General features: G+C 37.8%; 1 protein-coding gene across 1 annotated transcript in view; it reads right to left on the bottom strand.

Annotated features, from left to right (window-relative positions):
* LOC145987196 (uncharacterized) overlaps positions 1-16,695 on the bottom strand; it is a 153,873-nt gene that overhangs the window by 27,121 nt on the left and 110,057 nt on the right. The window contains exon 2 of the mRNA XM_083121713.1: positions 4,333-4,535. Within this exon, the coding sequence (XP_082977839.1) occupies positions 4,333-4,535 (203 nt within the window). The remainder of the gene's footprint in view (positions 1-4,332; positions 4,536-16,695) is intronic.

Raw genomic sequence — 16,695 nt, 5'->3', positions numbered from 1 at the left:
GTTCGCCCTGTGGGCATGCTAACAAGCCATCATACGGAAGAATAAGTTCAGATTTATCTATGATTATTATATATTAATCAAGTTATTCATTATTGATATCTGGCATGGTTAGGTTTCACCCTGTGAACATGCTAACATGTTGCCATACCCGATATCAAGTCGATGTCTCTAATATTTTACGAATTATAGCAGTTTGTATTTCTGCATATATCTTGAAGCCAGACCATAATGTCCAATTTATATTAAAATCGGAGTCAATACTTAACACCTTCGCCAGTCACGTCGAAGTTATGCTTCATTATGTCAAGGAGCGTTCATAAAGTTCCAAGCAAGCGCCTGGTCGTCTTTATATAACTGATATGACAGCTTGATCCATATTATGTAAATAAACTGCAAAAGTCGCGTACATTTAATTATAAGAAAGAAATTTGTTCTGTCCTTTATTTATGGAGATCTGTAACTAAGATGTAAATTTATAAAAGTATCTTGAAAATAAACCATCTTCAGGAAAAAGATTGCCCATAAAGAAGCCTACTGAAGACGCAGACCTTTCTTCGGAAACAGATGTTATTCATTTATAAAATCTCCCTTTTCCATAGCCTATCAAATGATTTAGTACATAACAGTCGAAGCTTCATATCCCACGTATTTCTACTACTATACCCGTACCCGAGAGGGGTCAGAGTATCCCATTAGCCCACTGAGTTTTAGCCGAGGTGAAGAAATAGATGAAATAGGATATTGAAAGGTGATTGAAGGAAATAGGAAAGTAAAGATAAGGATGGGCGCTTTGTCTTCGTGATTTTTCTTTTTAATGTAATAGCTGCGATTGTATAGTTTTTCGAAGGCAATTTATGCTCGAGGACAGAGGGTGACCTAAAGGTTCGAGAGAGGAACCGCCACGAAGCCTAGTTCAGCATAAGAGCAGCCTAAAGTGTCGCGATGGATGTTTCCGCTCACTTTCTTCGTCTCCTTCGAAGTTTAGAGCTGGCGATCGAGCGCAGGTCTCTCCCCAGCCATGCAACTAAGCAATGATGATTTCAAAAGGATGGTATTTGTTTTATTTTGATTTTGAGCGTTTTCCCTCATCAGTTGTTATGCTTTCCTTCCCAATTTTGCGTAACGCTATGCGTCGCTCTTCATAGTCATTCACCTGTTGATATGTGCTGATAAGAATAGTGGCAGCCCTGAGAGAGGACTCCCCCTGGAATTGGAGGAAAGGAAGAAAACGTAAGGGAGAAAGAGAGTGGAAGGTTGATCACGACGGTACGACGGCACGTTACAAACAGCTGTATAAACTGATTGGATTTATGCTTTATGCACAGATAGGTTAATTCATACTTGAACTATAGTTTCAAGTGGGATCAGAACCATTATGTGCCTCCACTGAGTATCGAACTCTGAACCTTGACTTACCACTACTTACCATCATCGGGAAGGCTCCTAAACTGTTTTACTACACACTTCTTTCCTGAAAGCTGGCCAAATGAAGACTTGTTTTGATCTAACTTTGGGATTGTTTATTAAAATACAGATAAAACGCTATCTATTGATGTTCTAATGTTGTAATTCAGGTCATGGAGTCTTATTTTAGTAGTTCAATGAAAATTTGTTGATTCAGTAACTACAGAATGGCTGTTTTGTCGTTCACATCTAATGAGACGAGGGATGTCACTGTACTGAAGTAATGGTTAATAAACAAAGTAAGTCCTGGGTCTCCGCATTTCCATTGTATGGCAACGTCTATCATGATTCATTGATGCTTTGGGACACGTGGTACTCCAATGCTATTAACTGAACCGAGGGAGATGATGAGCTTATGTGGGGAAGTGTGAGTTAGGTTGAAGGTATTAGGTGCGTAGATGGCGCCATGTTAACCACTCTCACCAGATGGGTGTGGTGCAAGGCACACCCAGCTTCCACCAAACGCCAAAACTAAATTCTAAGAGCTCTAAATATGACCCTCCTAACCTAACCACATATACATTATCAGACCTAAGCGGAATTGTAAGTTAGGGATTGTTAGGAGGGCCAGGTTTAGTGCTCACCCTCACCAGATAAAGTGAGTATCAGTGGCAACCATGGAGTGTGGTTGCTATTTCTAGAGGGTAGCAAAACCTTAAGTAAGAAAACGTCCTTACAAAATTTATTTGCCCTGAGGTCCTCTATATTCTGTGAAAGATTTTTGGTGTTAGATACAGTAAAACCTCGTTAATCCGGACGCCGATAAGCCGGACTTCGCTTAATCCGGACAGGCAAAAGGCATAAAAAGCAGAATGCAAGGTTTCAAATGAGACTAGAAGTCAACACGAGAACTTCCAAAAGAAAATGCAGTCGACCACTGATGAAATTCTGTTTCCCGCAGACTTTGTACTGTACTGTGTAGTGTATTTAGGCCTATGCCCTTTAAATACACCATAATAAACGTGTTTTGTTGCTATACTCGGAGTTTTAATGCACTTTCTACTGTTCTTTTAGGTTATTTCAGTTAATCCGGACTTTCGTTAAACCGGTCAACTTATCCCCCCCATTAGTTCGGATTAACGAGGTTTTACTGTACCAATATTTGTATGTACACTACAGTGTGCTATAATGCAAGGCCAAATGTCCCAAGTTCGAGTTCAGGCATAGGCATCCCTTCATCAATTTAATCACATCATCATTCATCCTCATCTTTGCGATTAGCGAATGTGGCAGAAATGCGTGATAAAAAAAATACCAAATCAATCAATCATAATATAAGGTTTCATACAAAAGTTGCTAAAGTTCGATTATAATGCATTTGATGATATTATAAACGAATTCGAACTGGATAAAGTTCGATACACTGTACAATGCACATTCACCGGGGTTCGAGCGCAGAATCCCTTGATTGCAATCCGATAGAGTTACCACTACGCTATCGGGGAGACCAACGGTTTTATTCGAATTAATATATACGCGCTTCATCTCATGTAATGATTAATACAAATTGAATATTAATAGAGAGTTAATTGAGTGCACAATGAGGCATGTTGTTCGCACGTAACTTCTTTCAAGGTTTTGGATGTATACATACCTGCGTGAGTAGTTTCACGCATTGACGTCATATTAGAGACAAAATTTTCAACTCAATTTTTTTTAAAAATGTGAGTTTTTTTAAAATGTTATTAACCTTCAACATACACAAAGAGAGTGCACAAAAAGTTTGTTACCCCTGATGACATGGGTAGTGCACATTTTAGTCCATCTCTCTATTTACTTCTCCCACCGATGTCGACACTTGCGGATCCCTTCATTGTACTGTATTTATAATTCCCGGTCGTCATGGAAACGCTTGTCAAATAGTCCATGTTTTAGTTTCCGAGAGAAAAACAAGCCAGAACATAACGTTCAAATCAAGCGAAAATATAGGTGTGGCAAAAATATGTGATGCTTCCAGCATGCTTACTTTTACCTTGTACCGGGTATCTACAAATAATGTTGCCCTAATCAGAGCCCTCTGGAGCCCATTAGAAGCAACAAATTGCGCTGAAACTTGATATTGAGTTTAGAGAGTACGTTTTGTAATCACAAAAAAGGTTTGTCTTAAAACGATCTTTAAAATAAAATAGAAAATCAGACCATCCGTTCGCATGTCACAGTATAAATTCACTAATTTATCTACAGAGTGTACAGTGGGATCCATGAATGTTACCGTGCAAATTGTCCATGACCATTTTAATTAATTTTTCTCTTACATCCTGTGTGTTCTTAAGCGATGGATTTTTATGTATGCTGGTGCAGAAGTTGTCAACGGCTTGTTTTGAGTTTTCTTTTAATTCTTGAAGCTCTTATTGGGTCAAATGAAGTGCACGAACACGGTGATGGACAATTTACACGGTAATACTCATGGATCCCACTATACATAAAGTCCGGTAACACATTCTAAAGTGTATTATGTAGATACTATGAATATTACTAAGAGAAAGAGTACATTAGTTGAATGAGTAAATTAGTAGTTTTTCTTGTATTGTAGATTTTCCCTGTAGTTCCATTTCTCGCCGCTAGATGATGGCAAATTCAAGATGGCGGTTTCTGGAGCTGGGAAGGCTACATTTTGATAAAACAAAGAGTGCCACAGATGTCCACCGAAATTTAGGAGCATATACAGGAAATAAGCGTCAAACAGGAAAGCAATCTACGATTGGCTTCGGAAATTTGTTACAACCTTGTCAGGTTTCATAATAATCCATATAAAATGCACACCTTTGACTTTACTCTCTAAACTAAAGGGAAAAAAAGTTAAACAAATTTCAAGTGATGAACGGAAAGGAAAAGTTCAAACCCACATAAAAATATAACTTTACTTACATCCAGAATCACCCCATCAACGGGAAATATTTGCATCTGAGGGGCGTAGTTCGGCATGTATCTGAAGAACTCATATTCGTCCTTGTACCATTTCAGTGAGTAAAGGTTTCTACCTCCAAGGTTGTAGTAACAGCTGAGCGTCACAGAACCTAGAAACTGCGCCTGCGCTGGGACCTCCACCTGAATCTCAAATGACCAGGCCACTGCAAAGAGAAAAAAATTTCACATGCTTTAATGATGGAAATACATGAAATCTTCATATTTTTATTTGCTTCACAATCAAAACTAATGTGATCAAAATTATGTATGCACAATAGGTTTTTGTATTGATTCATGTCGGAAGAATACATTCAGTTCCTGCCGAGAGACCATTGTCAAGAGCATTAAACATCAATATATAGAGCATGGAACGATAGGAAATAGAAATAATAGGCTTTATGAGAAGTTAACACTTGGAAAATTCCGGCTTCAGTAATGTGCTACGAAGTCAGAGACTCCAGGTTCGAATCCTGGCCAGACATGGATGCATCATTGTGTTGGACAATCATGCATTGCATCACTTCAACATCGTTTCGATGAACCCAAAAGGTAGAAAATCGACGTAAAAACAAACAGAAGAATAGGAAAACATAGTAAAATAGACAGGAGAAACTAGGAGATAACAAAGGTTGAACCGGTAATTTACTGGATACTAATATGTATTTACACGTAATAAAAGTACTACGGAAGAATGAAGACAGTCTACTATCTATCGGAGACAAGTGAAGAGGAGTTGGCCTCCGTGGCGGAGTGGTTAGCACAGCGCGCTACGACGGCAGGGGTCCCGGGTTCGAGTTCCGGCCTTGGCATGAATGTTCTTTGTGTCTCTTCATCAATCTTATCATATCACAACTTCGCGATTAGCCGAAAGTAGCAGAAATGCAAAGTAAAATAAGCCAAATCAATGAAAAAGTGTGGGGGATAAACGATAGACGAACCAGATAATTGACGGGAAGAAGGGGGTGAGGGATGTCCTCCAGTGTAAAAGAAGTACTACTATAACAAAATTAAGAAAGAATAAGAGAATAAACCGACATCTGTAGCGGGATGGTTATCATACCGCGCAATGACACCAGAGGTCCCGGTTGCGAATCTTAGCTTGGGCATGGGTGTTCTTTGTGAGTGTCCCTTCATTCATTTCATCATATCATCACTCATTCTCATCGTCGCGATTAGCCAAAATTGGCAAAAATACGACGGTAAATAGAAAATAGAATAAAATACTTTGTTAATAAACAAACTAAGATTTTGTTTTAACATTATTTGTAGAGGTTCTGACAATAAGAGCTGTTCAGGAAATGTTCATAATCTTATAATTGCTCACAGGTTGCTAACAAATCAACGTATTTGTTGATTAGGACAATTTAATGTACGAGTATTAATATGAGGACATTAATACTAATACGATAAGTAACTCTTAAAATATATTTAAGTTTTCCATGATAATTATCAGTTTCAGAGTTGTCATCGTGATTGCATTTATGGCATTTGAGATTTCAAGGTCCACCCTGTACTCAGATAAGCTAATCGGGATTGGGTCTACAGTTTAAAGTGGGATCCAACCACTATGTGTCTCCAAGAATCGAACCCCTTTTTTACAAGGCGACACTGTAACCACTACGCCGTCGTGGAAGCATCAGATGATACTTCTACATCTACATTAAATATGACTATTGTGTTGATTTGGGGGGGGGGGGGGGGGTGGCATTACATTTGATAGGGACGACAATTTATCTCTGTTGTCATGGATGCTTGGGGGAAGGGGATTCTTCAAAATGCCCCCGTTATGTAGAGTTATGCATTCAGTAGCTTGCTGGGATGAAGGCTTCAGAAGTTGCCAACATGTATATCTTTCTCTAACCAGAGTTGCAACTCAACTTAGAGGTAAAATCGATCAGGTGTAGACGAATTAGTAATTCACCAGCGACTGGTGTTTGAAATTGCAGTATACAACATTTGAAATCAACAACCTGTTTGATGCTGTTACACACAGATTGTTTGCATGCAAATTGTATAGTCAATTCAATTTTGCAGCTACAGCTAGGATATTTGAAACCTGTCGTGTTGACACTAGAGTTAATTGCAAAAGCACTCACTTGTGGTTCAAACGGAACGCATTAATCAGGAAAGGAAACATATTATCTTTAGCCGGTCGTATGTGCATCAACTGTCTGTTTCTGTTTTGGTCATTTTTCCTAGCTTTCCTGCATATATGGCGGCAGAGGCAACTCTTAAGTTCTTAATAGTAATAACAATGCATGTATGTACAGGGTAATTCAAAGTTATTCTCATGATTTGAAACATATAGCTTTTACTCACATTTAATAGTATCCAGGTACTATTGGTGCATACGGAAGGAGAAACTTAAAAGGCGAGTCCATAGTATGTTATATTTGTCAGCAGGCCAAAAGTGATATGTTCCTCTATTTTCAGTGGCACAAAATGTAAAACCAATCTCGAATAGCATCTGTGTAACATAACAATCGTTTAAACTATTTTTTAAAACAATCAATTTTAAAGCAGAAGCTAACGTTTTGTTTCTAAGTTATATAGTTAGTGGTCTATGTACATTAGTTAGGAAATTACTTATATTGTGATTTATTTACTTTGGTTCCGTTAGATTATAATTTCCTTATAGATATTCCTATATTAGGTGAACCGGTTTCCGTGGGGGAGTGATTAGCACAGCGACGCAAGGGGTTCCAGGTTCAAATCACAGTCTGGGCATTGTCACGTGCCAGTTCGGAAGACACAATGAGAAATGCAAGGAAGAAATGTTTCCCGAGAGCGACGACAGATGGCAGCACGCCGTATAAAGAAGAACAGAGTTCATTGTAGAAACTAGGAGCGGAGAAGAGCAATGATATATATTATAGTAAATGCAAAATATATAAAGGAAGAGTATAAAAATTATAGAAGGAGTGAATGAAATGTTGTATATAGCCAATTAAGATAAATAAGAATATTCTCGTATATGAAACAATTAGGAAATTTAATAAGTGAGCAAATCAATTCAGAAATTGTATCTCTCTCCTTTTTTATCTTCTGGCGAGGAGAACATCGTCAGCTTTTGTATTTGTCCGTCCCTCGGTGGTGCTGCGTCAAATTAGACGCCTCGAAGCACTTACGGTTGCGCTTCTTATTAGACGCACTGGGCCATAGGCAGCGCTTGCTGTTTGCGATCCTGGGCTATTTCCCTTTTGGTCGTTACATAGGAGGTGGCCCTATTGTCAATTTAGACGCCCCTACTCTTTCTATAAGTATAGCTTGTATCGTTTGCCAAAGAAACGGGGAAAGCGAGCGCATATATGTAATAAATAAGATTACGATTTAAAAGGGAAGAAATAAATTAGAAGAAGGAAAAGAAGAAGAAGCCTTTTCCCAAATCAACGATATATAAGAAGAAGAAGCCTTTTCCATAATCAAAGATATAGAAGAAGAAGAAGCCTTTTCCCAGAATAGAAGGAAGAAAAGAAGAAGAAGCCTTTTTCCTAGAAATTACGAGAAGAAAGAAGAAGAAGATTTCCTTTCAATTATTCATATATGTATAAGAAGAATATAACCGACGTAAATTTGGAATCAGCATATATATATATATATATATATATATATATATATATATATATATATATACAAGCTTCGCTATATATATTTTTTCTCTGTATTGTGTATAGTTACCAGAATATAGATCCGCATTTAACTATATCCTCTTGGCTATAAAACGCTTTCTTGTTTGGAATTCTCGAATAAAGAACCTATCCCCTGAGATTAAAATATCTGTAGACGTGGTATAAATAACATTTAAGTACGTACCCCCAAAGGGCGTAGCAGCATGAATGTTATTTTAAAGTGCTCCTTCATAAATTTTATCATATCCTCATCTTTGCAATTAGCCACAAGTGGCAGATATCCAAAAATCAATCGGGTTAGTGCAAGTGCAACAACATTTCAAACAATAAATTGTAACAGATAAAAGCTGAACCACAATTTATGAGTTTAATATATACATTCATTTATTTGTATGTTATGATATGAACCCGGTGGTTTCCAAGACTGCTCATACACAAAGACCAGGACGGCCGCACATCGTAAATATTGTTTCTGAATATCTCGCGAGAAACGATGTGACGTGTGCTCCTCATCCTCCCTATAGTCCTGACCTAGCCTCAAGTCACTTTTTCTTTCCCCAATTTTGAAGACGAGCCTTCGCGGATGCATTTTCCATCATCAGAAACAGTAGTGAAGGCTGCGGAGGTGATTCTGAATTACCTATAAAGAAACAGCTTCCAGCATGTCTTTGAATACTGGAAAAAATGTTGGGACAAGTGAATCGCGTCCAATGGGGTTAAAGAGCATAAAAATTATGAAGATGAATAAAGATATGTTGTCAAAAAACACTAGTTGATAATTCTGTATTGAACAGCCCTCGTATAAATGAATTGTCAATTGTTCATTTACATTTGTTTCCAAAGTGTCCAAGTTCGGAACGGTGTCCATAGTATCACGTGGCTCACACATCGGATGCCAATTCAAATCCTTGAATGTGTGCAAGTGATGTTGGAGTCAAGAGTTGTGTGTTTGTGGACGATTCTCTACTTGTAATACGTGTAATACACGAGCGTATTTCACCAAAGCACATGTGAATATGTGGTCTTATGTAACTGTCAGTTACACATGTTTCGTAAATCAATAGGAGAATTGTTGATTAACGGTTTTTGGTTTCGTGGCTTATGGAGCGAGGAAGACAGTAAATGGAAGACAGTTGATGCATTCTGTATCTCGACTCACAAGGATGGGCGAAAAGGTGGATAGGACATTATTTTAGAAAGGAAAATCACAAATATGGGCGACACCAGGAATTTTTATATATGAAGTATTGGCAGTTATTATCTTACAGGTTCTTGTATTGAGAATTAAGTTATTTTACGAGTTGAAAAATATGTGAAGAGTACTGAAACAGATGTCAAAAGTTACAAAGGTATTTTAAATATCTCGAATTTATTATTATAAATATTGTAATGGTAAAATTCTTGCTGATATTCTTCAGGATTTCTAAGTATAAAGTTAGGCACTATTACCTTGTCAATACTGGAGCAATTAGTGGAAGCATTAGCGGCGATTGGATGCCAAAACTCTAGGGAGAGGGGCAAGGGCAGTTGATTTTCTTTGTAGACAAGGCGTAGCATTAAAGCGTGATTCACATCTACGCTCAAGGAACGCTCAAATCACCCTCCCCTCACGGTGCGGTCAAATATTGTTGAATGATTTTTAAATAGAAGCATTCACACCTAGCGGTACGGTCAAGGTTCGCTTCGATCAAGCTCAGCTCTCACTTCGGTCACGATCAGGTGGAAAGAATATTTGACTGGAGCGTGAGGTGGCGGAGCTTGACATTGCCGAAGGTTGATCGTTCATGTGAACGTGCGTAACGCTCAACTCACGGTTCAGTAGCAGTCTTCAGCCCCGTTGCAGAGGAACCCAGTTTTGTGCGTCGAAGATGAGTGGGCTGAAGTCAAAGACCTATTGAAACACAGAAAAAGATGAGTATAGATAAAATTGATTGATGGAGCCATTGCGGAAAAAAATTCAAAAATATTTTCCTCTCAATTCTGTTTGTAAAATATGCGATTTCATAAACACGAGTAGAAGAAATTTAAGAAAAAAGAACTGACCGAAACAACCAAATTACAATTAGTAAAACCAATGAATAAATTCAATAGGGGACTAAACACAAACATGATCCATGAGCACTAGATGTAATGACCTCTTTTGCATAAATTAAAATCCTTAAATCCAAAAGCTAACTTGTTGATGGTCATATTTTTCCGGACAACAAAATTGTCATTTGTGTGTTTGTGTGTGTGTGTGCAAAGGGAAAGGAGGTGTTGGTCAACCCTCTTCCAAAGAAAAATATCATTCTTGATATCTAGACGAACTTGTTCTTCGTTTACGGAATACTAAACAAAATTATTACTTTTTTTTAGTCGAGGAAGACGAATTTTCACACGATTGAAACTAGGCTTAGAACCTGATGTTTATCTTTTATCTTTCTGATAAAAGAAATGAACAACAATGTCAATATGAAACAAGCAAGCCGAAAATGTTCATGCCAAACCTAGACCGACAAAATAATGTTTACCACTGTTGCAGCGTTCCCAACCACTTTTCGGCATTGTCCCTACAACTGACCAAATGTCCCTACGCCAAGTAGAGCGACTAAAATAAAAAAAACAACACATGAGCATGCAAAACAGAAGAAAAATATACACATTTATACACCTTATATCCGCTGTTTCTGGATCCTTCTGAAGTTGTGTACTTGTGCTGCTCGAAGGTTCCTTCGTCCATAACGTGGGCAATGTCTGCCTCTGAAGTTGAGATACAACGTTTCTTGTGAATATCACGACTTGAGTGTTTTACTTTGACTCGAAGACTTGAATGTTTTTTTTTTCTTTTTAGGTGTAGAAGCCAAGCTGCAACTTACAGTTAGGAACTTTAGAAGCTAGTAACACGCCCAGAAACATCAGTCACCAAATAACGATTGTACTGTATTCGCACACACACGTTACGGAGTTATCGTACTGACCAAACTGCACTCTGCAACTGCAATGCAAGATGTGTCAACATTGCGCAATAATCATACGTAAAGGGAAACTAAGCCCGAAGAAAGTGCAACTGACCGGCGAGGAGTAAGCTTTGCACAATAAAATCCAGCATTTCCCTCATTTGGCAAAGTCTGTTCCTTTGAACCACTTGAACAAGTTGAAAAAGTTCCGGTTCTCTCCCGCCGGGGATCGAACCCGGGTCTCTCGCATGGTAGTAAGACGCCATAACGACTGAGCTACCCTACGACCCTTCGCGGGCAAAATATAGTGAAAAGTCCCTATGCGTAAGGACATGTCCCTACGGTTGGCATCACTGCACTGTTGACATTTACAGTTTTGCACATTGTAGCTGCAAATAAACGTTTGCCGATTTGAAACCGAAAGTACATGTATATCGATAAAAAATAGGAACGACTTGAGATGACCGGAACCCTCTCCGATTTTCTTCATATTTTTCATACTCACTAATTGAGGCCTCTTAATCACGAATCTAAAGTTAAAAGTTGTCGGAAACGTCTAGAAATTGCAAAATAAGCTAAAATAAGGCGCTAGTTTTCGGAATGGAAACTGTCGATTTTCGCGAATTTTTTTGTTTCATAACCAAATATATATATTCCTGATACTACCACAACACCAAATTTTAACTATGTTTGCCTAACGTAACCGAACTAACCTAACCACGCGCCAATGGTTCGTGGGGCTAGCGCCAATGGTTCGTGGGGCTAGCGTCAATGGTTCGTGGGGCTAGCGTCAATGGTTAGTGGGGCTAGCGTCAATGGTTTGCAATTATTTCCAATTTCTAGATCCTGATACTACCACGACACCAAATTTTAACTACGTTTGCCTAACCTAACCAAAACTAACCTAACCACGCGCCAATGGTTCGTGGGGCTAACGCCAATGGTTCGTGAGGCTAGCGTCAATGGTTCGCAATTTCTAGATGTTACCGACAAATTTTAACTTCAAATTCGTGATTAGGAGGCCTCAATTAGTGAGTATGTCAAATATGTAGAAAATCGGAGAGGGTCCGGTCTCTCAAGTCATACCAAACAATATTATATTTTAATAGCCGACCTCCGTGGCCGAGTGGTCTCGGGTTCGAATTCCGGCCTGGGCATGAGTGTTTGTGAGTGTCCATTCATCAATTTCATGATATCATCACTCATCCTCATCTTCGAATATTAGCCAAAAGTGGAAGAAAAAGCGAAGTAAAATAAACTAAATCAATCAATCAGTGGCCGAGTGGTTAGCACAACCACAGATCAGGCTAATTATTGTATTATATTTTATTTCTTGGTAGGAAATTATAATTTATTTTGATTTTAAAACGCAATATCTTGGTTTTAGGTACATATGTAAACTGCTTTTCGTTTTCCTTTTACTCGTTGATGTGTTTAAAGAAAATAAATACTTACCGATGTGGAATGAGCGTACAAGTATGTCACTTGAGAAGACGAAAGACTATTTAACACAACTATTTTTCTTTGGTTCTTCCAAATTTCAAATTACGATTGTAATATACATTCATTCTCATGTTTTACTTACAACCATTTTTACCCCACCTTAACAAAGGAAAATCTTAGGAAGGAATTTTATTTACGAAATATATGAAATGTGACAAAACTCTCTTGTGGAAATGTGGAAATATTCATTATTTGGATTAAGTGGAAGATGTGATATAGTTCCTTAATCTTACACCTTTTATTCCGCTGGATTCTAATCTATCAACTGTCACACATGGAAGCCTTTTACATTTTTTTGCACCCAAATGTAGGATATCGATTTCCAGATGGGTGGGGTCTCTACATACAACGCATTGCTTTTACTTTCAATTTTTCCCTTTAAAGTGAAAAAAGTACAATCATTCACAGCATGAAAAGGCCCATACCCAGAATGAGGCTTGGACCTGGCCTTAGAATTTTGGGCATTAAATAGTCCATGGTAATGCAATACGGATGCTTCTTTCGCTTGTTTTCTAATTGTTTTCATTCATCATTTCTATAAGGAGAAAATTACTTACCAATGTGGAATAAGCGTACAAGTATGTATTTTCTGTAATTCAAACCAAAGCCCCCTTCGGCCAGAAAACATAAGGTGCGGGAAACAAGGAACAAATTAGAAAGAAGAGAAGGAAATATTGAAAGTATAAATAAGTTCCACAAAAAATAAAATGCATCATATTTAATTTATGAATTTCAAATTAATCAATTGACATAAATGGACGTGCAATTTTTGGTTTCATGCTTCTTCGTTCATTGAAAGTTTGATCTAATGCATTTGTAAGGTATTGACAAAAATGAATTGCTAAGATGAATGAATTTCAAAATTTAATATATCTTCTCCCATTTGTCGGTTTCATTGCATCATTAGTTCACATACTGTCCTTGTTAATTTCTTACTGTAATATGAAAACTTATCTTAAACTGTAAGTTTACACGTCAGGCAACATACAATATTATTTTCTGTAGTTCAAAAAGGAAACATTATTCTATTTATTACTTTAAGAATTGAAAATAACTCTGCTTTGTTGGAAGTATTGATACATTTTAGCGAGCCGAATAATTTGATATGTTAGTTGCATTATAGTGCATATTCAATATCTTATGCTTGAGAATATAGCGTTAATTAACCCGTTGGCAAAACTATTAAACCTTGTTTCCATGACAGAAAAAGAACTACATATGCTGAACAAGGATGTCTGAATTTCAGTAAGAAAAAACAACACTTAACAGATTGGGGTTTCAATCATCTATGTAGTCTTCCTCAGACTTGAACAACAAAATTTTTGTTTGGTTTAAGTATTTATGTTTTCTTTTTGTTTTTTACTATAAATATAGACTATCTTCTGAGTGTAATTACTTCGTTTATATTTCTGTGTGTAAAAATATTGAAGATCAGTTATACGATGGAGGAAATATGTTTTTTTTCTTCAGATTCTTCCATTCTGCAATTACTGTAATTACTTGGAACTTGGAGGTCTACAGGTGAGACACGGAGAATAGCAAAAACTCTTATCTATTTTTAAATAGGTCGTTTGCAAAATTAGCTCCAGACGAAGTAAACACATCCATCTCGTGGACTGAAATTGATTTCGCCAGTCTATCTCGATTCCCTCGAAATGATATTTCTCAGTCTCGAGAATTGACAGGAGCAGGTTCTTCCTCCCGTCTGGCCGGAAAGATATACCGCTTTAAAAGTTTCCAAAACACTGATTTCTCCCGTTTTATTGCCGATTTCGTTCGAAAGCGGAAGTTCCCCCCAGCCAGTGGAGGGAGGGACGAGAGAGCCAAGTTAACCTATTTTTCTTCCAGTAAATGTCTCTTAATGCGGAAACTTTAATTGAGAAGCGAAAAGATGGGGCGGAGGAGACATTTGTAGAAGGCTCCTTCACGATCCTTTTATTTTCGTTCCATCGCGGAGGACTTGAACAAAAAACCTTAGCCTGGGGCAACGTAATCGTACCGATAGACAAGAGCTTCGACCTTGTCTGCCAGGGACAAAGGGAAGAAAATTAATTCCTGGGGAAACTTTTAAAAAATATTATGTCAAGGCTCTCTCTTGTGTTTTCTGTTCCACGTAGCCTTGCGATTCAAGCGCGAGCTGGAGTTAAATTTTCGCATTTCGTCAAGTATTTGTTAATCAAGATTATCCCAAATCCTGTTTGTTTGCTCCGTGCTGGAGTGTTTAGCACAGCGTGCTACGATGCTAGGGGTCCCGGATTCGAATCCTAGGCAAGACATGTATGTTTGTGTTCGTCTGTCGTGTTGGAAATCAAAGAAAGAGTACTAGAGAATGATTGAAGTAGATGAACATGAAAAAGAAGGCACGAAAATAGTAGAGCACCTGACTGGTACGCGGGTGACCCAGGTTTCATTACCGTGTGGGTATTTTCAGTTGGAAATTTTTCCCAGCAGTTATAGAGTTCACACAGTGACTAATGATGGCCACCTGGAGGGGTGATTGATTGATTTGGTTTATTTTACTTCGTTTTTTTTTTCACTTCTGGCTAATCGCTAAGGTTGGGATGAGTGATGGTATGATAAAACTGATGAAGGGACACTCGTAAGGAACAACCATGCCCGGACCGGGATTCGAACCCGGACCCTCTGGCGTCTTAGCCACTCCGCCACGAAGGTCGGCTCTTGTTCGGTTTTAAGTGAGTAACCTAACCTAACCTTTCATCACAACGCAATCCCTGCACAGTAAATTACAAGATTTGCCGAAATGAACAAATTTCAACTCCCCACACATATTTCTTCATGTGCTATATCTTACACAACAGCGATATACGAAACGGCAGTGTGACGTCAAAGCGTCCCTTTGTTACAGCATTGCGCTGTGTAAACGCGTATTTCACAATCAGTCAAGTGGAAATGCTAATCATGAAAAATTACCACTTACAGCAAAGCCCGGTCGCAGACGGACCTAATTGGTAGATGTCATAATTATTCATGTACGTACGTTTCGGGCTGTGGTACAGCGACAACTGAGTTTGTTTGTTTTTTTTCTGGGGGAGAAAAGCAAGAATACAGCCATATATAATGCCGAGAGAACAATGTATATTTGGAATGGGATTTAGGACGTTATATATCAGCTCTGTTGACTGTTTGTGTTGTTTGCTATGCAGTCATATTCTGTGGTACCCACGGATATTTTTGCTACGCTTGTATGTCTTCCGTGCACGTTAAAGCGGGATTTCATCATTAGCAGCAGTGGAAAACTCATGCATAATACCATTCACGTGCTCACGTTTCACGTTGCAGTTCCATTTAGCGATATGGAATGCGTTTTTCCGGGCAACATTACCTAGCTTTTTCAATTGATTTGATTTTGTTCTTGAGCATAGCTTTCTTTTCTTTTGGCTAATGAAATCAGTGAGAATAAAGGGTGATATGATGAAATTGAGAAAGGGAAACTCACAGTGAACTCACAGTGGCGTCGTAGAAAAGAGAAACTGGCTTCAGGAGAAGCGTAAGGGGGGACATAGGGTCCTGCTCTAAATGTAAATTAATTATATTTTACTAATACTGTTTTATTAACAGTATACGACACAGATGCTTCAGATTAAAAAACTAAAATTTGTGAATTTTTAAGGTTTTGGGCCCCTCTAGGTCTCGCTCATACAAAGTAGATTCTGCTGAAAATGTATCTACTATATGCCAACGTTTACATATCGTATAACACTATGATGTAGTTGTTCTACAAATAAAGATATATATAAATAAATAATTTAAATATTTACATATATGACAGTTATTTCTCCAGAGAACGTGAATAAATATTTACTGTTGCGATTGGCACAATTTTTCTCCATGCTGTATACTCAAAATATGTAAATATTTTACAAACTTTTTGCCAGTAAGCGATTTTTTATTCTTGCTGGATTCGAATGAAATCAAGAACTACTTTATATTTACAAGGATATTCGCCTAATTTTATTTACGAGATAAATAAACACTATTCTTAATATTAACACTAAATTAACAAACAATGAATATCGAAAATCACACAATACCAAAGGGTTCACTGTACTACGTTTGGTCTCAACTGCTTATTTTTCTCACAAATTATTATTTTGCAAAAGGTGTATTTGTCATGTTTCACATTCAAAATCACTACATCTAATTTTATCTTGAAGTATAGACTGATTTTGCCGGACTAAATTATATCGCCGCAGATAGTCAAGGAGAATTCAGCATCGAGAAGAAGCGCCGAGGAA

The sequence above is a fragment of the Lepisma saccharinum genome, chromosome 4, assembly GCF_977018435.1.
Source record: "Lepisma saccharinum chromosome 4, izLepSacc3.1, whole genome shotgun sequence".
NCBI classification, from domain to species: domain Eukaryota; kingdom Metazoa; phylum Arthropoda; class Insecta; order Zygentoma; family Lepismatidae; genus Lepisma; species Lepisma saccharinum.
This window is presented reverse-complemented; position numbering and strand designations above follow the sequence as displayed.